Genomic DNA, 23,716 nt, shown 5'->3' with positions numbered 1-23,716 from the left:
AGGCCCGTACAGACCCCAGAGAGGCTGTACAAGGCAAAAATAGGGTTTTTCTTATTCCGATACCGGAAGTCCCATAGACTTGAATGGGACTTCCGGTATCGGAATCGGCGATACCGATGTTTTTTTTTTAAGATCGGCCGATCCATTCCGATCCGATACTTTGAAGTATCGGACGGTATCGCTCAACTCTAGTGACCAGTTTAACATAGAAAATGATCAAATGTCCTCTTTAAGCAAAAGAGAGAAGCATATGACAAATAAGGTACTGCTAAATCGATTTACATGTCTATTATTTCATAGACCACAAAATTTACTTTAGAATGTAAAATTAAATCTTGTCTTACAGGCTTTTCTCTTTCTTTTTTTAACAAAGTTTGAGAGTGTTAAAAAGGAAAATTCATAATTTAATAAACTATACCAGGGAACACAATTTTCATAAAGTTAGCTCTGACACTTGTTTCTGACCAACTTTTGACTTCTGAATCCAAAAGTGATAGAGAAAACCTATCACAACTTTTTAAACTACAGCATACACAGCATGTCTCCAAAACTATATAAAATATATAAAATATCTACATACAATGGAAAATAATGCAAAAATAACTGGACAATGTTTATTAAAAGCTATTTTGTTCATACAAAAGATATATTGTCACTGTAAAGGCCCCGTCACACACAGCGATCTCGCTAGCCCCCCTGCCAGGTATCGCTGATCGTGCTCGATCGGCCTGGGCCATTTTTTGATCGCTGGTCTCCCGCTGACCAGCACACATCGCTGCGTGTGGCAGCGAGAGACCAGCGAACAGCGACGCTGGATGCTGGTTTCTAATGGTTTCTAATATAAACATCGGGTATCCAGGAGCCGCGGCTCCTGGATACCCGCTGTTTACCTTGGAAACTGGCGCACACACTGGTTTCCAAGGTAAACAGCGGGTGTCCAGGAGCCGCTCGGCTCTTAGATACCCAATGTTTACCTTGGAAACCAGTGTGTATGCCGGTTTCCAAGGTAAACATCGGGTATCCAGGAGCCGCGGCTCCTGGATACCCGATGTTTACATTAGAAACCAGCTTGCTCGCTGGTCCTGATCGCTGGAGGGGCTGTCTATATGACAGCTCACCAGCGATCTGCCTAACGATGTCCCAGGGATCCCATCCATATCGGATTGTTGGTGGGATCGCTGGGACATCGTTATGTGTAATGGGGGCTTAAGTCAAATTGTGTGCAAGTAGAAAAGTTAGGTAGCAGTTATTGTAAAAATTTATGTTTCAAGCTTTTCCTGGAGTGTTCAATCTGTGGGCAATCTCTTTGTGTTGGCAGCAGATTACTCACAATACTCTCCAAGCATGTGACAACAGAGCTTCTTTATTCAGGAACAAACAGGAACAATATATGATAAGCTTAACAGATCAGGAATAAATCATTTGTGTGTCTCTATCTGTTCAGCATCTGCAGCAGGCTGCTTCATCTTCCATACACAGAAACAGGAAAAACAGGAAATACAGTTACATGCTCTCCCTATGTGAGCCTCTGGGAGTTTTTTTTTTTTAACTTTATAAACAGCATACAAATCTAGCAACTAAACACTCATAGACAGGAATGGAGTTGTTGCACTAAACATATTCCAACACCCCCACTCAACAGATACTTATCCTGTTAGTCCCATTGCAGTTTTGAAGGCCACAAACTTGGCTCTTGATAATGGCTTTGTCATACCATCAGCTATAATCTTGTCAGACTCGCAATAAATAAACTCAAGTACACCACGTTCTACTAAGTCATGTAAGTGGTGATGTTGTACATCAATGTGCTTAGCACTTGCACTAATCTTCTACTGCTGGCAAGTTTAATTCATCCTTGGTTGTCCTCATAGATAACTGTTGAGCTAATGGCTTGTCGAAATCTTCCAAAAGTTGTTTCAACCAAATTACTTCTTGACTTGCATAAGCAGCAGACATATATTCTGCTTCTGTAGAAGATAATGCGACTGACACCTGTTTTTTGCTGGACCAAGAAATTGAATTTTCTCCTAACTTGAACAAGTAACCACTTGTTGATTTCCAATCACTTGAATCTCCAGCTCAATCTGCATCCACATAACCTCTGAGAGTGAGACCTCCTGATGCAGATGACTTAAGATTTAGCTTTTGAGCTTCTTTAAGATATTGAAGAATTCTCTGAATTGCATTCCAGTTTCTTTGGTGTGGCTTGCTTACACGTCGGCAGAGAATTCCGACTGTGGCTGTGATATCCGGAGGAGTTGTGGTTGCTATGTACAGAAGCACCCCACTGCTTGCCTATAACTCTCATTGCTGGGTAGCAGATCTTCTTCTCCTTCCAACTTTAAGTAGGATGGATCCATTGGTGTTGACACACCTATGGCTTCTGACATTCCAAACTGGATTAGGATTGAGGAAATTTTAGAACTTTGGTTTTGAAGAAAACTCCCATCTTCCTCTCTCTGGATTTTGATTCCCAAATAATATGTCACTTTTCCAAGGTCCTTAGTATCAAAGTGCTGGTTGAGAATTTCACCTAGCTTTGCAATTTCTCTTTCATCTTAATGAGACAGGATCACATCGCCTACATTTAGGAGAACATACATCCACTCCTTCACTACATTTTTCGTATACAGACATGGATCAGGTTAAGATCTCATAAATCCTTTATCCATCAAAACTTTGTTGATTTTTGAGTTCCAAGCTCTTGCTGACTGCTCAAGTCCATAGAGAGACTTTTGCATTTTACAAATAAGGTGCTCTTCACCCTTTTTAATATATCCCTCAGGTTGGCTTATGTACAACTCTTCTTCATTGTCACCATGTAGGAAGGCTATTTTGATGTCAAAATGTCTCACTGTCATCTGTTGAACTTCAGCTATGGATATTAAAGTTCTGAATGTGGTTTGCTTCGCAACTGGAGAAAATGTAGCATCACAATCTTCACCATACTTTTGCGAGTACCCTTTTGCAACCAATCTTGCCTTAAACCGGTGAAGTTTACCTTCTGTGTCATATTTGCTTTTGAAGACCCACTTACATCCGATAGCTCTTTTTTCTTGTGGTGGTAGCTCAGTTAGCTCCAATGTCTGGAGTTGGTGAAGGGACTCCATCTCTTCATTAGCGGCATTTATCCACTTATGCTTCTCGTGAACAGGCAACTTCTGCATCTCTTGCCATGACTGTGACTCTGGTTCAGGAAGTGTTCTGACCATATAAGAAAGGCGTCTAGCTGGGATACCTTTGCTTGGCCTTTCTGATCCCCTGAATGAAGGTTGACTTGGTTCTTCTGTGTCTTCCTTGGTGGCTTCAGAGCTTATCCACACTTCAGTGTTTTCCTTTTCGGTATCTGGGTTTGGTGATTGAGATTCTTGTTCTTGCTTCTTAGGTTGAATAACTGGTGTAACTTAATGGAATTTAAGCGATACAGAGTTTTCATCAATCACTACATCTCTGCTGATTGTTACTGTGTTGGTCTCTGAGTGCAAGATTCTGTATCCCTTTTTGAGTTTCGCTATAGCTCACCAGGACTCCTTGCTTGGCGTGTGATTACCACTTAGAACATTTTTCTTTTGGAACATACATAAACGTTTTGCTTCCAAATATCCTTAGGTGTTTCAGGTTAAGCTTCTCGCAGTTCCATAGCTCATATGGAGTTTTATTTGTGGCTTTACCTGGCACTCTGTTTTGAAGATAGCAAGCTGTCATGATGGCTTCTCCCCAATACGTTTTAGGTAGATTCTCATCAAACAACATACTTCTTCCACTTTCACAGAGAGAACGGTTCTTTCTCTCTGCAATGCTGTTTTGTTCTGGGTTGTATGGAATGGTAGTCTGGAACATGATTCCATCCATTTTCAAAATGGTTTGCACTTTACCACTTGTATATTCGGTTCCATTATCTGCACGCATTCTTCCCAATTTGTTAAACACTACAGCAAGATATTCTTCAAGTTTCTGTGGAACTTCATCCTTACTGTTAAGCAGGTAGGCGACTGTATATCTGAAGTAGTCATCAATAAATGTGAGAAAATATCTCTTCTTGCTAGGAATTTTAACATCCATTGGACCACATACATCTGTATGTATGAGATCCAGAGGCTGTGCAGATCTAGTGGTGCTTATTTTAGGAAAGGATTTTCTGGAAAATAGGAGAAACAGTCACGTGCTCTCCCTGTGTGAGCCTCTAGGTTTTTTTTGCACTTTATAAACAGCATACAAGTCTAGCAATTAAACACTTATGGACAGGAATGGAGTTGTTGCACCAAACATATTCCAACACTCCCACTCAACAACTACTTATTGGCTGCCAAGGTTTTCAGGGATATTAGCAAATAGCTATGCAGAAATGCACCTTGATGCTCATGTTGCATGTTGTAAAATTTGATGCTATAGAGTTCAACTTTTTTTTTACTCTCCGAAGAAGTAATTTGCATGTTGCAACCAAACATTTTGTAGATCTCCAGGAGTTTCTTGACAAATGTATATTTCATAGAAAGTCCTGAACAAGGTCTTTGAACGATAACCAAACATTCTTTTGGAGTTTATTTATTTATTTTTTTATTTTACTCATTTATATAGCACCATTAATTCCACAGCGCTTTACAGACATTATTAGCACTGTCCCCGATGGGGCTCACAATCTAAATTCCCTATCAGTATATCTTTGGAGTGTGGGAGGAAACCGGAGAACGTGGATGAAACCTAGGCAAACACGGGGAGAACATACAAACTCCTTGCAGATGTTGTCCTTGGTGAAATTTTAACCCAGGACCCCAGCGCTGCAAGGCTGCAGTGCTAACCACTGAGCCACTGTGCTGCCCTCTGACATTATCCCAATGAAATGTTCATCTTTGATGAGCTGCCGAATCTGTGGACCATCAAACACACAGACCTTTATTTTTTCAAATGACAGGCTAGGAAATGCCAAGATGAGGGTACTTGAAACAGTTTCCTTCAGTTGTCAAAGCTTTAACTAATTGCTTCATGAAACTCAGTTTCATGTGTAGAGGTGGGAATGTAATGTTCTTTCGGTCAACAAGTCGCTCATGTATAATGTGTGGATCACCAGGTTTGAGGCGAGATCTTGAAGGCCAGTTCCTCTTCACCCAATGCTTCTCATGAGTTCTGCTGTCCCAAATGCACAAAAAACAAGGATGCTTCGAGTATCCATGTTACTGACCAAGAAGTAAGCAAACCATTGTAAGTTCAACACAGATGATCCAATTGTGTTTGTGATATTGCAACAACTTGATTACTCTATGTCTTTGTATTCTTCACAAAGAGAAACTGCATACCCCTTGAGAAGCCACCAAATAAATTTCCATTGTGGAGGAGGACACGCCTTAAGCTCCACTTTGAGCTATTGATGAACAGATGCCATTCATTTGCTTCATAGATTGCAATTCCGAATTCTTCAAATAAGCCATTTATAGTATGGCTATACACAAAACCACTATCACTTCTAAAGTATTGCAGAAATGCACTTTTTCGGAATCGAAAGTAGCATACATTTACTCCTTTTCAAAGCAAGTTTTCTGATACAGTCTTGATGGTAGGCTTTCTGAAGCCTTTTTTGATAGTCCCAAATCATTCAACTCATGCTGGTCAAATCACTTATAAGCGGAGACTTCTTCAATTTAAAAATCTTAAACATTGCTGTCACTTTGTTCTTCAAGATAATAGTGTTCAATTTAAAAATCTTAAACATTGCTGTCACTTTGTTCTTCAAGATAATAGTGTTCTTGAACAGAGGGTAGTTCAAGGAAAACTGGCACTGGGATTTCAGTTGCATGAGGCACTGGACATATAGCTGATGGTAGACAACAATACCCTCTTTTATATTTATTTTTCTTGTTATATCCAGAAGCTTTCACTTTACAAAAGTAACAGTCACTAGAATAATCTCTTGGCTCTCGACCAACCATAGGTATATCAAATGGCATCTCATCATGTTCCTTTTGTCCACATCCGTAAACTCTAGATACACAGCTTGTACATCTTGTGAGGGGCCCAAGACTTATCTTCATCACCAAGTTTTACTTTGAATTATACAAGATAGGCTTACTTGACAAATGTGCTGATGTTTGGCCTGTGACTGAGAATGATGAAACTGCCACACATATAACAAAAGAAATCAGGGCTGTTTAGACACTTTCGAAGAGAAATAGCAGAAGCAGACATGATATGAAAAAAAGGAAATAAGTTTGTACTATAATTAAATTCTGCAATCCCCTTTTATACAGACATTCAAAATAAGTTGCACTATATAGAGTGGACTACATTTTCTCATCACACTGTCTCACATGTAACTGAATGACCTAGACAAATAAGAACCTGTTGCCAGGTGCCAAGTTGTCCACCACCTCGACCCTCTTGAGGGCGGATTGCTCTCAGCCAATTGGAAAGCACTAGTACTATCCTTGATCTGGCCTAAAATAATCACATTAAGATGAGCTGTAGAGAACAACCTGACGTAATAAAAATAACCTAATTGCAGTTTTCAGAATGCCTTAGTCTAAATCAGTATAAAAATCGATCTAAAAAAAAATTATGTTCAAAATTGTTTCCACGTTATTTATCTACTTCTTCTTAACAATTAAAACTATGGAAGTTCAACAGGAGGAAGGTGATTAGGGAGTAGAAAAGTAATAATAAGAGGGAAACCGAAGTCATGAAGGGGTAAAGTCAGAAGGATCATGGGAGGAAAAATTTGAAACAGTCGAGATTTGAGGAGTGGAAAAGAAAAAAATGGGACAAAAAAATTTAAGTCACAAATCTCAGATTTCAAGGAATCTAAGTGGTTATCATTAAGGATGTTAGTGTGTTGTTTTGTTGATGAACAAGTGATCGGGTTAAGAATTTTTTTTCAAGCTTTGTCTGCCAAATATATGTAGGTAGGTAAATAGTACTGCGAGGAGGTGACTATAGGGGAAGGTGGGGGCCACGTGATATACTTGAAACTAAATGCAAAGAAAATTTGGAAAAATCCACCAATTCCTCAGAAGCAGGAATATAAAATAGCAGAATTTAAAAGCGCATGAAGATAAAAAGTCAAAAGCTGCATCTTATGCTGCTCTGTTCAGAGCACTAGCCAGATCCTCTTATACATGACAATATGCAACTGTACCCAATTATAAGAAACTATGAAAATAGTCATAAGAATAGAGAGATCAAGTCCCTAGATTTAGGAGCTCCACAGAAAATTGGAGTTCAAAGTTGGTCTCAGTAAAGGTTTCTAGCATGTATAATTACTAAACTGTAAAAAAAATAATTCATTCATAAGGAAATTTCACCTTATTTTCTTTTGGCTTCACAACTTTCATAAAAGCTCCCCTGGAACTTGCTACCTCACGCTCCTTGATTGTCACTTTCCTGGTATCCAAAAACTTGAGATTAGGAAGCTTGTTCAGGACAAAGTACCTGCAGAATACAGCAATAGATGAACATTTGTCAACGTGATAGCTGGCTTTGTGAACAACATCCATCTTTCAGTACAATGAATGTATGTCAGTATGAGTTATTGAGTAGATTTCTTGATCCATGTGCAACTAAATAAAACCAATGTAAAATTAAGTAGATTCATTTTCATGTGAAAAACTTTGCAAATTGATTTGCCAGTACAGGTAATTTATAGCAGCAGAAATGTTTTGTACTGGCAGTGAGAGAATTGAGACAAGAGGGTAAACTAGACTGCCATACAGCATATAACATCTGGCTTCCGGTCCCTTGTCGAGCAACAAAGACATTTTCTTATCAATGGTCAGCCAGACATTTTCTTCACAGATAAAGCAGAGGACCTTCTATGATATCCAAACGGATAAGACAATCCCTTTAAAAATATTATGTGATATTGAAAAATAACACTAAACTGCTGAAATACCTGGGGAGTAGTATTGATGAGCGAGCACTAAAATGCTCGGGTACTCATTACTCAAGTCGAGCAAATTGTAATGCTCGCGAGCTCAACCCAAATAACGAGTATAATGAAAGTCAATAGAAAGCCAGAGTATTTTTCCAGCGGACCCCACCCAGGGGCCTGTTGGGGCGTCTAAAAATTGCTGAAAGTAATGGAAATAGTGCAGAAAAGAAATGTGAACAGCATGGGGAACACTCCTGGAAGCATCTCTGAATCCCAGGTCACTTGTGGGAACAATGTTGTCAGTATTATGCCACTTTTACGGACTGACATTAAAATATACAAAACCGAAGGTAAAATGAATTTTACTAGAAAAAAATGATAAGAAACATTATTTCTAGGATAATGACTTGTATATAAGGCAAAATAAATAATAATAAAAAAAATGCTCCTCCACACCTTGGGCTATGTTCACACACAGTGTTTTTGCTGTTTGTTTGCATTGCTTTCAATGGTGAAAAAAACATTCAGCAGGAAATGTAATTTTATCATTTTAATACCTTATATGGTCATGTTGTATGTGAGACATGATCAGACACATCCTGTTTAATTTGTGAAGGAGAGACTCTGAATGTCACAATTTTTTTCCAGGGTCATCAGCAACAAGCTCTGGAGGAACGCAAATAACACTGCCAGCTTTGATGAATTTCTGAGTACAGATCACCGTAAAAAACTTGAATCAGTCAATGAGTGCATGGAAATAAAGCAGCAGCAAGGATTATAATTTATAAGGCAATAATCCCTGAGTAGATTGCTGTCATATGCTATCCCTACTGCCACACCTCACTGCAGACAAATTGCAGATAAGAGTGGTATTATAATAACAGAATATAATCTATTTGAATTAGCCCTGAAAAAAGGATTAGTTTAACGTAGCAGCATCAAGGATTGTTATTTCATCCATCCTGCTGGGGAATATAGTGGAGCCTCAGCCTGATATGGAGGAGACCAGGATCTTCTATACTTACTGCACAAAGTCTCAAGTCCAGGCTGTGAAATCCTGTATGCAGTGTGAGAATTCCCTATGTGACGACCACCTGACAGCCCACAATAAGGCACTGGATCATATACTAATAGAACCCACTGACTCTTTTGGTTTCTAAAAATGTTCCCTCAACTAGAAGGTGAAGCCCCAGAAAAGCATTTTTTTTCCCATTACTAAGAAGTGGGTCTCCTACACTGGTAAAGCGAATGTGCTAAGTGCAAGGGATGCAAAAAATTAGCAGGCACTTCAATACCCATTTGAAGAGATGTAGTAGAGAGCCTAAGAAAACATTTTTTCTCATTATTAAGGAGAGGGTATTCTAGACTGATAATGTACATGCAAGTGCATAGGTTGAAAAACATTTACCCCTGAGGGGTATACATAAATATCAAAGAATGTTCGAGGTATGCCTCCATAAATTGTTAATAAGGGAATCATAAACACCCTTAAAAAATTATAGCGAGGATATCATAATCATCACCCTTGTTGATGTGATGGAGGAGGAGGGCAACACAAAAAAGACAAAATCCTGAACTCTATACCCATGTTTGGGTGGGAAGAGGTGCATGGGAATAGACAAGAAAAAAAAAGAAAAAAAAACACTTGATTTTGAGTTTATCCTTCGCTGCCATTATCCTGTGGTGTAGAGAAGTCTGCCCCAATCCAGCCCTTATTCATTTTGATAAGCATCTGCATTTTCCGTTGACAGAGGAATGCGCCTATTGGTTATAATACAGCCAGCAGCAGTAAAAACTCGCTGACAAAATGATAGTGGCAGGGCAGGCCAGGATCTCAATGGCATAGAGAGACAGTTCATGTCACGTGCCTAGCTTGGACACCCAATAGTTGTAAGGCACAGAGGAATCAAGGAGGATGCTGGTACAGTTGGCAAGGTGCTCTTTCAGCATCTTCCAAAACTTTTCCCTCCTTGTCAGAGTACCCCACTCATCAGGGCCTGGGCACTGGCAGGGTTTGAGAAAACTGGCCCAGACCTTTGAGAGTGTTCCCCTGCCTCTGATGCATCTTGTGTGTGTCTCCCTCATCTCCACTCCTTGGTAGTCCAAGGAACTGTGACCTCTGTCGCCAGAATTGTCAGATGGGAATTTTTTAACTAATTCTTCAACTAGGGCCTTCTGGTACTGCAGCATTTTTATCAGACCTCTCCGACAAGGGAAGAAGAGACATAAAGTTCTCCTTGTAGCGTGGGTCTAGAAGGGTGACCAACCAAACATTAGTGTTTGCCAAAATGCATACAATGCGAGGATTACGGGGAAGGCAGTGGAACATAAATTCAGCCATGCTTGCCAGATTGCAAACAGCCAAGACTTCACTGTCCCCACCAAGAGGATGACTGTCCATGTTGTTCTCCTCATCCTACCTCTCTTCCTCATTTTCAGACTATCCATGTTGAACAGACGGGATGAAGGTGGTGTTGGTAGCACCATCTGTAGCGCAGACAACCAGCTTCTGTTCCTCCTTCTCATTATCACCGAATTCCCATCGAGAATATGAGATGAGGCTGGGCTGTGTAGCATCACCTAGTATTGTTTCTTGCTCTATCTCTCTATCTCCACCTGCAAAGCCTCCTCTTTAATTGTGAGCATTTCAGTAGACAGAGAAGAGGGATGGTGAAGTTTATTATGTCATCATCACTGCTCACCATCTTGGTCAAGTCCTCAAAGTTGTGGAGAACTCCATTGATGTCAGACATCCATGCACACTCATAAGCTCCTATGTGCGGAGGCTGACCGGAATACCAACGGGCATGGTGTAGCTGGTATTATGCTACTGAACTCTGCTGCTCACAAATCCTTGCCAACATGTGTAACGTTAAGTTTCAAAGCGTGGTGACATCGTACATCAGTCAGTGAGCTGGAAGTTGCAAAGGCTGCTACAGCACTGCCAGGGCGGCAGCTGTAGCTGACTAGCAGAAATGGGCACACTCGAGGCATACTTTCACAAGTAACTCAGGCAAATCTAGGTATATTTTGAGAAAACAATGAACTACTAAGCATATGGGCTAGGCATAGTAACGTGTGTGAGGTTGCCAAGCTTCAGAGCTGCCACAAGGTTACGGCCAATGTCACACACGACCATGCCAGGTTGTAGGTTCATGAGCGAGAGTCACAGATCAGTCTGGTCTGTTGGACCTTTCAACATTTTTGTGGCAGTGCGTGGTTTGTCATTTAAGCAGATTAGCTTCAGCAGAGCCTGTTGCCGCTTGGCTGAGGCATTGCTGCAGTGCTTCCAGCTTGCGACTCATGTTGCTGTTTCAGAGATGAAGGGTGAGAAAGAGGAGGAGGTGCAGGAACTGTTGTAGAAGGTGGAGGAAACCCTGATTGTTCCAGGGCCTGCAATCCTCAGTGTCGGTAGCATGTGTTTTGACCCAGAGCCCAACTGGGTCCAAGGCTTCCACAATGTTCACCCAGTGTGCCATCAGGGAAATGTAGCCCTGCCAACAAGCACTTGTCCAGGTGTCAATGGTTAAGTGGACATTTCCTGTAACAGTGTTGGTTAGGGCACAGCTTATGTTATGGGACACGTGCTGTGTAAGGCAGAAATAGGGGCGGCTGGATACGGAGTAACGAGGAAAAGCCACCTCCATGAGGTTACAGGAAGCTTCCGTCTTCAAAAGCCTAAACTGCAACATTTCCAGGGTAATCAGTATGGCAATGTGGTCATTTAGTATTGTGGCCTGTGGGTGAGAGGCAGCGTAATTATACTTGTGTTTCAAGGACTGGGGTAGGGACAACTGAACGCTGCGCTGGGACAAGGATGTGTTTGCTGACGGTAGTTGAAAGTGTGCAACGACAGGTGAAGAATGGGAGGCATCTTTGCCTACATCATGGATAGGGTATTGTCTTGCACATAGAATGGGGAAGAGGCAATGGTGTCACCTGTAGACACTGTTTCTGGATCCTGGCTTTCGGCCCAAGTAGTCGGGTGCTTTGCTTGCATGTGCATGAGCATGCTGGTTAAGGTCAGGCTGATAGTTGTGCTGCCACTGACGATGCTGGTATGGCAGAAATTGTAAATGGCCTTTTTTGGGTTAACTGGACTGTCTTTAAAAAAACACCAGACTCGGGAACAGCTAACCCTTGCCTTGGCAACTTCACCCGTGTTGGTGTACTGAGGAACAGTTGCCCACCTTGTGTCACTGGCCACCCCACTGCCTCTTCCTGCCCGTTTTAGTGCTGGGGATTCCTCCACCTGTGCGTTGCTGTTCTGGCTCTGCATGTCACCTTCCCTGGTTGGGTCAGTGACTTCATCGTCCACCACCTCATCTTCCAATTCCACACCCTGGTCCTCCTCCTGATGCCCAGCTTTAAACGGGCAAGGTGAGAGACCACAATCTATAAATGGAAATATAAACAGCTCTTCGGAGTGTCCATGTGTGGGATTATTTGTCTCTGGGCACTCGGCAGAGTGGGAGGAAGGAGTATCAGGTTGAATATTATGTGGTCCAGAATCATGGCTACTGTGACTAGACCGAATGGAAGAGAGGGTGGTGCTGGCAAAGTGATTGGAAGCATTATCTGCTGCTATCCGTCCAACAACCTGTTCACACTGGTCTAGCTTCAAGAGTGGTGTTACGTGCCCCCCTACAAAGTGGGACAGGAAGCTAGATCGACATGATTTATGTGTTTGTTGTGCAGGCACAGTTTCATTTTGTCCACGGCCTCAGTTTCTGCACTCAGTATCACGCCCACGTTCCCGTCCCGTTCCACGTGCCTTGCCTTTTTTAAATTACGTATGAGTAGAAAGGAAGCTCTATCCTGTCCTATACTTCCCTTCATCACAATCTCTCCTCAAGTGCTGCTAACAGCAGTATCAATACTGATTATAATTTGCCCTAAGAAGGGCTTTTGTTGTAGCTGAAAGAAATATAAAAGTGGATGAATCCCTGCCTAATATGCAGCTACAATTCTGTATTTATTTCAGGAGTACCTCTCCCTGCTCTGCCTGTTTCCGGGATACAGTGTGCTGAGCATAGCGTCACAGGTCTTATATAGACCCAATGACGCTATGCAGACAGTCAGTCTTGGTAATGCCACAACCAAGATAGCTACGGCATTACAGTGACTGGCACGCAATCCCCACATGTTCATTGGCTGTCTAAAAAGTGCAAAACATGCGGGGCAGAGACTCAAGCTCCCACTTAAGCATTAAAAAAAAAATACTCGTAACAAACGTCACAAGCACACTGATGCTCGAGCGAGTAAGGAGTAGTAACTAGCATACTCACTTATTGCTAGTGGTGAGGTAAAAAGTCACAACTCCCAACAATATAGTTGCTATCTTTGAACTAAAGCTGGGTTTACACCAGCCAAATGGAGGCAACATGTTTGCCAAGAGTTGGATGTTTGATGGAATGTTTAGACAGGCGGGTTGTGCTTCTGATGCACCCAGAACAATCACTAATAAATTGTTATTTGTGACTGGCTGCCATTCTTTTTGGTCGCAGGGGTCCTGTTTACACAAGATGATATGCTGTCGAGAACGAGGCTCCTCTGGCAGCAGCTTATCTCGGGGAAAACAAAATCATTGTCAGTACAAAATTGCACATGCTGGATCCTTCTCTCTCCCAACATCATCTATTGAAGCAGAGTCAGGAAGCCCTGAAACACTTTTTACTATAAGGCAGGGGTGACTGTTCTGGAGGGTCCAACAAATAGGCCGAAATAAATTCTGCTCAATTTTAATATTAACGTTAATTATAATTATTTTATATTAATATTAATGGCATCATTTAATATTGAACAGAATTAAGTATGCAGACATCCCCTATACACCATATGAGCCTCCATACAGCCCCCTATATACCATAAGAGCCCTCACATAGCCTCCTATATACAGTATGAGCCAACACATAGCCTCTTATATATAGTATGAGCACCCACATAGCCAATTGTGTACAGTATGAGCCCACACATAGCCTACAACATAAAGTATGAGCCTTACATAACCCACTATATATAGCATGAACGCCCACATTACCTTGCTATATACAGTATGAGCCACCCATAGAATCCCATATACAGCATGAGCCCCACATAGCCTCTCATATACAACATGAGCTCCACATAGGCTTCTATATACAGTATTAACCCCCACATCGCCTCCTATATATAGCATTAACCCCACATAGCCTTCCTATATACAATATGAGTCCCCCATAGCCTCCCATATACAGCATGAGCCCCACATAGCCTTCATTATACAGCATAAGCTCTACATAGCCTCCTATATACAGCATGAACCCCACATAGCCGCTCTATGAACAGCATGATCTCCATATAGCTTCCTATATACAGTATGAGCCTTCACATAGCCCCCTATCTACAGTACAAGCCCCCATATAGCCTTCCTATACACAACAGAAGACCAACATAGCCTCCCTATATACAGCATGAGCCCCACATAGCATCCAATATACATTATCCCCACATAGCCTCCCACATACAGTATGAGCCCCTACATAGTGTCTCAAACATGAGTCCTCACATAGCCTCCCATGTACAGCATAAGCCCACACATAGCCTTACTATATACAGTATGAGCTCCCACATAGCCTCCTATATACAGCATGAACCCCCAACATAGCCTCCCACATACAGCATGATCCCTACATAGCCTCTCATATACAGTATGAACACAACACAGCCTCCCTATGTAAGGTATAAGCCCCACATAGTCTCTTATATACAGCATGAGTATATACAGTATACAGTTTGAGCCCCATATAGCTTCCTATCCTAAAAACAACATGAGCCTCACATAGCCTCTCTATATACAGCTTGATCCCTACATAGTCTCCTATATACAGTATGAACCCCCACATCACCTTCTATATACTGAATGAGCCCCCACATAGCATCCAATACACAGCTTTCGTCCTACATAGCCTGCCATATATAGCATAAGCCCTATATAGCCTCCCATATACAGAGTGAGCCATCACATATCCTTACTTATACAGCATGAGCCCCACATAGCCTCTCATATACAGCCTCACCATATACAGTACGAGTACTCCACGCAGGCCCCAATATACAGCATGAGCCCCACATAGCCTCTCTATAAACAGCATGATCCCCATATAGCTTCAAATATACAGTATGAACCTTCACATAGCCCCGTATATACAGTACAAGCCCCCACATAGCCTTATATACAACATAAGCTCAACATAGCCTCCCTACATACCGCATGAGCCCCACACAGCATCCCATATACAGCATTATCCCCACACATAGCCTCCCATATACAGTATGAGCCCCACGTAACTTCCTATATAGAATGATGCTCACATAGCCTCTCATATACAGTATGAGCCACCACATAACCTTCCATATATATGAGCCTCCTATATATTGTATGAGCCCCTACATAGTCTCCCATAAACAGCATGAGTCCCCCATAGCCTCCCAAATACAGCATGAGCCCACACATAGCCTCAGTATATACAGTATGAGCATCCACATAGCCTCCTAAATACAGCATGAGCTCCCACATAGCCTCCCACATACAGCATGAGCTTCATATAGCCTCCCATACACAGTAGGAACCCCATATATCCTTCTTATGTACAGTATAAGCCCCACAATCTCTTATATACAGTATGAGCCCCTTGTAGCCTCCTATATCTCCAAAAAACAGCATGAGCATCACATAGCCTCTCTATCTCTATAAACAGCATGATCCATATACACTGTGTGCAGAATTATTAGGCAAATGAGTATTTTGATCACATCATCCTTTTTATACATGTTGTCCTACTCCAAGCTGTATAGGCTTGAAAGCCAACTGCCAATTATATAAATCTGGTGATTTGCATCTCTCTTAAGAGGAGAGGTGTGGTCTAATGACATCAACACACTATATAAGGTGTGCTTAATTATTAGGCAACTTCCTTTGGCAAAATGGGTCAGAAGAGAGATTTGACGGACTCTGAAAAGTCAAAAATTGTGAGATGCCTTGCAGAGGGATGCAGCAGTCTTGAAACTGCCAAACTTTTGAAGCGTGATCACCGAACAATCAAGCGTTTCATAGCAAATATCCAACAGGGTTGCAAGAAGCGTGTTGATAAAAAAAAGGCGCAAAATAACTGCCCATGAATTGAGGAAAATCAAGAGTCAAGCTGCCAATATGCCATTTGCCACCAGTTTTGCCATATTTCAGAGCTGCAACGTTACTGGAGTATCAAAAAGCACAATGTGTGCCATACTCAGGGACATGGCCAAGGTAAGGAAGGCTGAAAAACGACCACCTTTGAACAAGAAACATAAGATAAAACATCAAGACTGGGCCAAGAAATATCTTAAGACTGATTTTTCTAAGGTTTTATGGACTGATGAAATTAGAGTGACTCATGATGGGCCAGATGGTTGGGCCCGAGGCTGGATCAGTAAAGGGTAGAGAGCTCCACTCCGACTCAGTCGCCAGCAAGGTGGAGGTGGGGTACTGGTAAGGGCTAGTATTATCAAAGATTAACTTGTGGGACCTTTTCGGGTTGAGGATAAAGTGAAGCTCAACTCCCAGACCTACTGCCAGTTTCTGGAAGACACCTTTTTTAAGCAGTGGTACAGGAAGAAGTCGATATCGCTCAAGAAAAACCTGATTTTCATGCAGGACAATGCTCCATCACATGCATCCAAATACTCCACAGCGTGGCTGGCCAGTAAAGGTCTAAAAAAAGAAAAAAAAAATGACATGGCCCCCCCTTGTTCACCTGATCTGAACCCCATAGAGAACCTGTGGTCCCTCATAAAATGTGAGATCTACAGGGAGGGAAAACAGTACACCTCTCGGAACAGTGTCTTGGAGGCTGTGGTGGCTGCTGCACGCAATGTTGATCGTAAACAGATCAAGCAACAGACAGAATCTATGGATGGAAGGCTTTTGAGTGTCATCGTAAAGAAAGGTGGCTATATTGGTCACTGATTTTTTTTTTTGTTTGTTTTTGAATGTCAGAAATGTTTATTTCTAAATTTTGTGTTGTTATATTGGCTTACCTGGTGAAAATAAACAAGTGAGATGGGTATATATTTGGTTTTTATTAAGTTGCCTAATAATTATGCACAGTAATAGTTACCTGCACAAACCGATATCCTCCTAAGATAGCCAAATCTAAAAAAAACCCCACTCCAACTACCAAAAATATTAAGCTTTGATATTTATGAGTCTTTTGGGTTGATTGAGAACATAGTTGTTGTTCAATAATAAAAAGAATCCTCTCAAATACAACTTGCCTATTAATTCTGCATGCAGTGTATAGCCTCCCATATATAGTATGAGCTCCACATAGCTTCCCTTTATACAGTATGAGCCCCACATAGCCTCCCTTTATACAGTATGAGCCCCACGTAGCCATCTTTTATACAGTAGGATCCCCCATATAGCCTCTTATATACAGCATGAGCCCCACATAGCCTCCATATATACACTGTGAGCCCCACATAGCCTCTTATATACATAAAAACATCCAATACACATGGAAAAAAACACCACAAACTCACCTCGCTCCCCTTCTGCTGGTGCTTTGCACTTCTGTCTCCGGAGCACTGACTCTCCACAGTGCACAGCTGACTTGACGAAATGAGGTCATCGCATCAGCTGTCTCACATACTGATTGGTGGAAGATGGAGCAGGCAGCCCCCTACTCCACAAATGTATTCACCGTCGTCTGCATCCTGAAGATGCAGTTATTGGTGATGTTTGGCATCAGTGAATGGACAGCGGGCAGGAGAGGGCACTGTGCAGCCCGTAGGCCACTGCTGCCTTCAGCCTGTCAGCTGCTTTGGTCCACGGGTCGGACTAGAACAGCCAATGAGCCGAAAGTGGCCTGCGGGCCACACTTTGTCAAGGTTCAGTTGTTATCTTGGGGCATTATGTCAGCAGACTGTCAGTGCTTTGCATTTTAATGCTTCCTTCCTCCTCCTGGTCTCCTAATCTCAGAGAAACTGCATAGTGGACTTCTATATTCATTAGCATTCAGAATGCAGGTTTTTTGCTAGATTATTGCATGGGAGTCATTACATTGTCAGAATCTGTGTTACTTCAGCTGTTCATGAGTGATAGCGACAGTGTAGGAGAGAGAGCCCCGGAATAAGGGCCCGCTGTATGACCGGGCCGGAACTAAGGGGGCTGTCACCTAGGTTCCCAGAGGGTATGCTCCCAGGGGAAGTAGTTACAAGCCAGAACGGAGGCTCTTCTAGAAAATGTGGTGGCGGGGCGACTATAAAAGGAGCACAGGAGACCAGTAGGAGGCACTCGGTGAGGAGAGAGACAGGAAGGAGGAGTCTAGGTGGCACTGGAGAGCAAGAGCGAGCCTGTGTCTTCCAGAAAGAAAGGATGGGGGCTCGCTTAACCCGGGTAGAGGACGGTACCGAGCAATGGGAGGAAGAGATACAGCGAGATCCGCGGCTGCCACTGCCGCGCTCCATACCGTGGCTGCGGCCTGTACGCTGAGACCCGTGGCCACCACTGTCCCACTTGAGACCGCGGCTGCAGCCTGTATGCTGAGACCTGCGGCTGCCACTACCTCGCCTCCTAAAGGGGCAGCCCCGACGGTGGGGAACCCTCCGGAGGTCTGCTGCTCCCCTTCTGCACCTGGGCGTAGGGACGCCCAAGGCCTGCGTCAACTCCTTGTCGGCTGGGCCCAACGGCTGAAACGCCGAACAGACAGCTCCTGGACAACAACTCTGCAGGATGTGAGAGATTGATAAGGGACACCTCGTTGATCGGTAACTATAGTCCAAGGACCCGTAGTCGGCCATATCGCGGCCATATAGTTCCTTGCCGTACGTATTGTCTGATATCGTTTTATTGGTGTAATAGTGTCTAGCTTCCCTGGGTGGAAAACTATTGTCAGCTTTACCGTTTATCCATATAATTCATATATAAAAGTTGAGTTTTCTCTTGCTCCATCTCTGGCTCGTCACTGCATCCTGCGTACCTGCGAGTACCACATTTGGCATAGTCAGCAGGATGCAGTCTCCGAGCGTGATCGGGGAAGCTGCAGATCAAGGTAGCGAGGGTGGCCCCTGGTCCAGCATATCTTTAGGGGCTATGCTGAATAACCTGCCCAGGTTCACAGGCAGTAATACATTGCTGTGGAGCTGGACAGAGCGAATGCGGGGGGGTTGTTGAGGATGCACCCGATGACCCCTGACCTGGAGGCCGAGGTGGCCCTAATGGCATTGGATGGGGAAGCCCGGGAATCAGTGATGTTAAGACCCCCAGGACAACAAAACACTTTCGCCAGGGTATTACAGATCCTCAAGGAAACCCAAGGGGACCCTACTGACGTGGGAGAACGGAGGACCCGGCTGTTTAATCGCATGCAGAGGGAGACGGTAACACAAGACATGGATGTCTTGCAGGAGCTATATATGGCCATTGAACAGATGGACGGGGTAGGTGTGGGGCCCATCTACATAACCTCTTGGTGACCGGACTGCGGGACCCCCTGACGAAGCAGGCCTTGCATACACGAGAACGGGAGCAAGGGGTGACAGTCCCCGTAGGGAAGGCCCGGAAGCACTAAAGTCTCTATGAACGCCAATAGTGAACCCCAATGGGTGGAGGAAATGCGACAAGAGCTGAAGAATATTAGAGGCGAATTGGCTGAGGTGAAGAGGAGGGCCAAAGCTGCGAGTAACCGGCTGGGGTCGAGCGCGGCAACTCTTATCCCCCGTAACCCCCGGGGCGGCCGGCCGTCGTGATCCCTCACCTGCTTTGATTGTGGCGAAGTGGGGCACTTCGCCCGAGAGTGCCCTCGGCGTGGGAGGTGCCCGGCTCTAGAGGGCTCTGAGCTGGGGGGCGCCACTCGGAGCCAGAACCCACAATGCGGGGTGGTAGAAGTCCCGAAGATCTAGTTGCAAAGTGTCCACAGATTTGGGCAGAGTTTGAGGGCCGCGCGGGGCGCTGCCTGGTGGATACGGGGTCACAAGTTATAACCATGCCAGAGACCTACTTCCATAAAGTAATAAAAATAAACTAGGCACTCAACTTAAAGATGTATTTTTTTGTCTTTTAATGTAGTCAAGGCAAAACATTTCGGCCGTTTTTTTTTTCCACCCACCAGGCTTATTAACCATTGGGGATTTTCCTCTTTTAACGCCCCATATCTTGTGAAAGTGACCATACTGGTAGGCATTCTTACATATTACTCTCCTACTATAGGGACTTTGTCCCTTATTCACCATATAATAGAAACTATATCCGTTTTCCACCATAGAGACGTGCCTCACTAAATATCCACAGGATTCTCACGAATCCCTGACACGCCTGTTTAGTTTGGTATGTTTCTTCCTCTTTCCTCCTTTTACTGATATAATGAAATATAAAGTTGTATTTTGGACCTCTATATGTTGGTACTATTATATTTATCTGACTTGGACCAATATTACCCATCTTGATTTTTGTTGTTCTCATTATGAATTTAACCCCTTCACTACCAAGGGTGGTTTGCACGTTAACTACCGGGCCAATTTTTACAATTCTGACCACTGTACCTTTATGAGGTCATAACTCTGGAACGCTTTCATGGATCCTGGTGATTCTGACATTGTTTTCTCGTGACATATTGTACTTCATGTTAGTGGTAAAATTGCATTCAAATAACTTGCGTTTATTTGTGAAAAAAACGGAAATTTGGCGAAAATTTTGAAAATTTCGCAATTTTCCAACTTTGAATTTTTATGCCCTTAAATCACAGCGATACGGCACACAAAAAACTTAATACATAACATTTCCCACATGTTTACTTTACATCAGCACAATTTTGCAACCAAAATTTTTTTTTGCTAGGAAGTTATAAGGGTTAAAAATTGACCAGCGATTTCTCATTTTTGCAACACCATTTTATTTTTAGGGACCACTTCACATTTGAAGCCACTTTGAGGGGTCTATATGATAGAAAATACCCAAAAGTGACACCATTCTAAAAACTGCACCCCTCAAGGTGCTTAAAACCACATTCAAGAAGTTTATTAACCCTTTAGGTGCGTCACAGGAATTTTTTGAATATTAAAAAAAAAATGAACATTTAACTTTTTTTCACAAAAAAAATACTTCAGGTTCAATTTTCTTTATTTTACCAAGGGTAACAGGAGAAATTGGACTGCAAAAGTTATTGTGCAATTTGTCCTGACTACGCTGATACCTGATATGTGGGGGGGAACCACTGTTTCGGCGCATGGCAGAGCTCAGAATGGAAGGAGCGCCGTTTGACTTTTTCAATGCAAAATTGGCTGGAATTCAGATCGGACGCCATGTCACGTTTGGCGAGCCCCTGATGTACCTAAACAGTGGAAACCCCCCCAAGTGACCCCATTTTGGAAACTAGACCCCCCAAGGAACTTATCTAGATATGTGGTGAGAACTTTGAACCCACAAGGGCTTCACAGAAGTTTATAACGTACAGCGGTACAATTAAAAAATCATATTTTTTCCACAAAAATGATCTTTTCACCCACAATTTTTATTTTTCCAAGGGTAACAGGACCCTAAAAGTTATTGTGCAATTTGTCCTGAGTACGCTGATACCCCATATGTGGGTGTAAATGACTATTTGGGCGCATAGCAGAGCTCGGAAGGGAAGCAGCGCCATTTGACGTTTTTGGCTAGAATTGAGATCGGACACCATGTCGCGATTGGAAAACCCCTGATGTACCAAAACAGTGGAAACCCCCCACAAATGACACCATTTTGGAATCTAGACCCCCCAAGGAACTTATCTAGATGTGTGGTGAGAACTTTGAACCCCCAAGGGCTTCACAGAAGTTTATAACGTACAGCAGTACAATTAAAAAATCATATTTTTTCCACAAAAATGATCTTTTCAGCCTCAATTCTTATTTTTCCAAAAGTAACAGGACCCTAAAAGATATTGTGCAATTTATCCTGAGTACGCTGATACCCCACATGTGGGTGTAAACCACTATTTGGGCGTATGGCAGAGCTCGGAAGGGAAGCAGCGCCATTTGACGTTTTTGGCTGGAATTGAGATCGGACACCATGTCGCATTAGGAAAGCCCCTGATGTACCAAAACAGTAGAAACCCCCCACAAATGACACCATTTTGGAAACTAGACCCCCCAAGGAACTTATCTAGATGTGTGGTGAGCACTTTGAACCCCCCAGTGCTTCACTGAAGTTTATAACGTCCGGGCGTGAAAATAAAAAAATCGTATTTTTTCCACAAACATGATATTTTAGTCCCCATTTTATTATTTTCCCAAGGGTAACAGGAGAAATTGGACCCCAAAAGTTGTTGTCCAATTTGTCCTGAGTATGCTGATACCTCATATGTGGGAGAAAACTACTGTATGGGCACACGTCGGGGCTCGGAAGGGAAGTAGTGACGTTTTGGAATGCAGACTTTGATGGAATGGTCTGCGGGTGTCATGTTGCGTTTGGAGAGCCCCTGATGTACCTAAACAGTGGAAACCCCCCACAAGTGACCCCATTTTGGAAACTAGACCCCCTAATGAACTTATCTAGATGTGTGGTGAGCACTTTGAACCCCCCAGTGCTTCACAGAAGTTTATAACGACCGGGCGTGAAAATAAAAAAATCGTATTTTTTTCCACAAACATGATCTTTTAGTCCCCATTTTTTTATTTTCCCAAGGGTAACAGGAGAAATTGGACCCCAAAAGTTGTTGTCCAATTTGTCCTGAGTATGCTGATACCTCATATGTGGGAGAAAACTACTGTATGGGCACACGTCGGGGCTCGGAAGGGAAGTAGTGACGTTTTGGAATGCAGACTTTGATATAATGGTCTGCGGGTGTCATGTTGCGTTTGGAGAGCCCCTGATGTACCTAAACAGTGGAAACCCCCCACAAGTGACCCCATTTTGGAAACTAGACCCCCTAATGAACTTATCTAGATGTGTGGTGAGCACTTTGAACCCCCCAGTGCTTCACAGAAGTTTATAACGACCGGGCGTGAAAATAAAAATATCGTATTTTTTCAACAAACATCATCTTTTAGTCCCCATTTTTTTTATTTTCCCAAGGGTAACAGGAGAAATTGGACCCCAAAAGTTGTTGTCCAATTTGTCCTGAGTACGCTGATATCTCATATGTGGGAGAAAACTACTGTATGGGCACACATCGGGGCTCGGAAGGGAAGTAGTGACGTTTTGGAATGCAGACTTTGATGGATTGGTATGCGGGTGTCATGTGCGTTTGGAGAGCCCCTGATGTACCTAAACTATTGAAACTCCCCACAAGTGACCCCATTTTGGAAACTAGACCCCCCACGGAGCTTATCTAGATGTGTGGAGAGCACTTTGAACCCCCAAGTGCTTCACAGAAGTTTATAACGCCTGGGCGTGAAAATAAAAAAAACATTTTTTTCCGCAAAATTATATTTTTGCCCCCAATTTTTTATTTTCCTAAGGGTAACAGGAGAAATTGGACCCCAAAAGTTGTTTTGTAATTTGTCCTGAGTAGGCTGATACCCTACATGTGGGGGTAAAACACTGTTTGGGCACATGGCAGAGCTTGGAAGGGAAGGAGCACCATTTGACTTTTTCAACGCAGAATTGGCTGGAATTGAGATCAGACGCCATGTTGCCTTTGGAGAGCACCTGATGTGCCCAAACAGTGGAAACCCCCAATTATAACTCCAACCCTAACCTCAACACACCCCTAACCCTAATCTGAGCCCTAGCCCTAACCCTATCCCTAACCCTAACCCTAACCCTAGCCCTAACCCTAGCCCTAACCCTAGCCCTAACCCTAACCCTAGCCTTAACCCTAGCCCTAACACTAGCCCTAACCCTAACCCTAGCCCTAACCC

General features: G+C 43.0%; 1 protein-coding gene across 1 annotated transcript in view; it reads right to left on the bottom strand.

Annotated features, from left to right (window-relative positions):
- LRMDA (leucine rich melanocyte differentiation associated) overlaps positions 1–23,716 on the bottom strand; it is a 1,311,384-nt gene that overhangs the window by 420,073 nt on the left and 867,595 nt on the right. Inside the window, exon 5 of the mRNA XM_073571197.1 lies at positions 7,293–7,419. Within this exon, the coding sequence (XP_073427298.1) occupies positions 7,293–7,419 (127 nt within the window). The remainder of the gene's footprint in view (positions 1–7,292; positions 7,420–23,716) is intronic.

Source organism: Dendrobates tinctorius, unplaced genomic scaffold (assembly GCF_039654945.1).
Source record: "Dendrobates tinctorius isolate UK_male_01 unplaced genomic scaffold, ASM3965494v1 ptg000028l, whole genome shotgun sequence".
NCBI lineage: Eukaryota > Metazoa > Chordata > Amphibia > Anura > Dendrobatidae > Dendrobates > Dendrobates tinctorius.
Note: the sequence above shows the minus strand (reverse complement) of the source record. Positions and strands in the feature narration are given on the sequence as shown.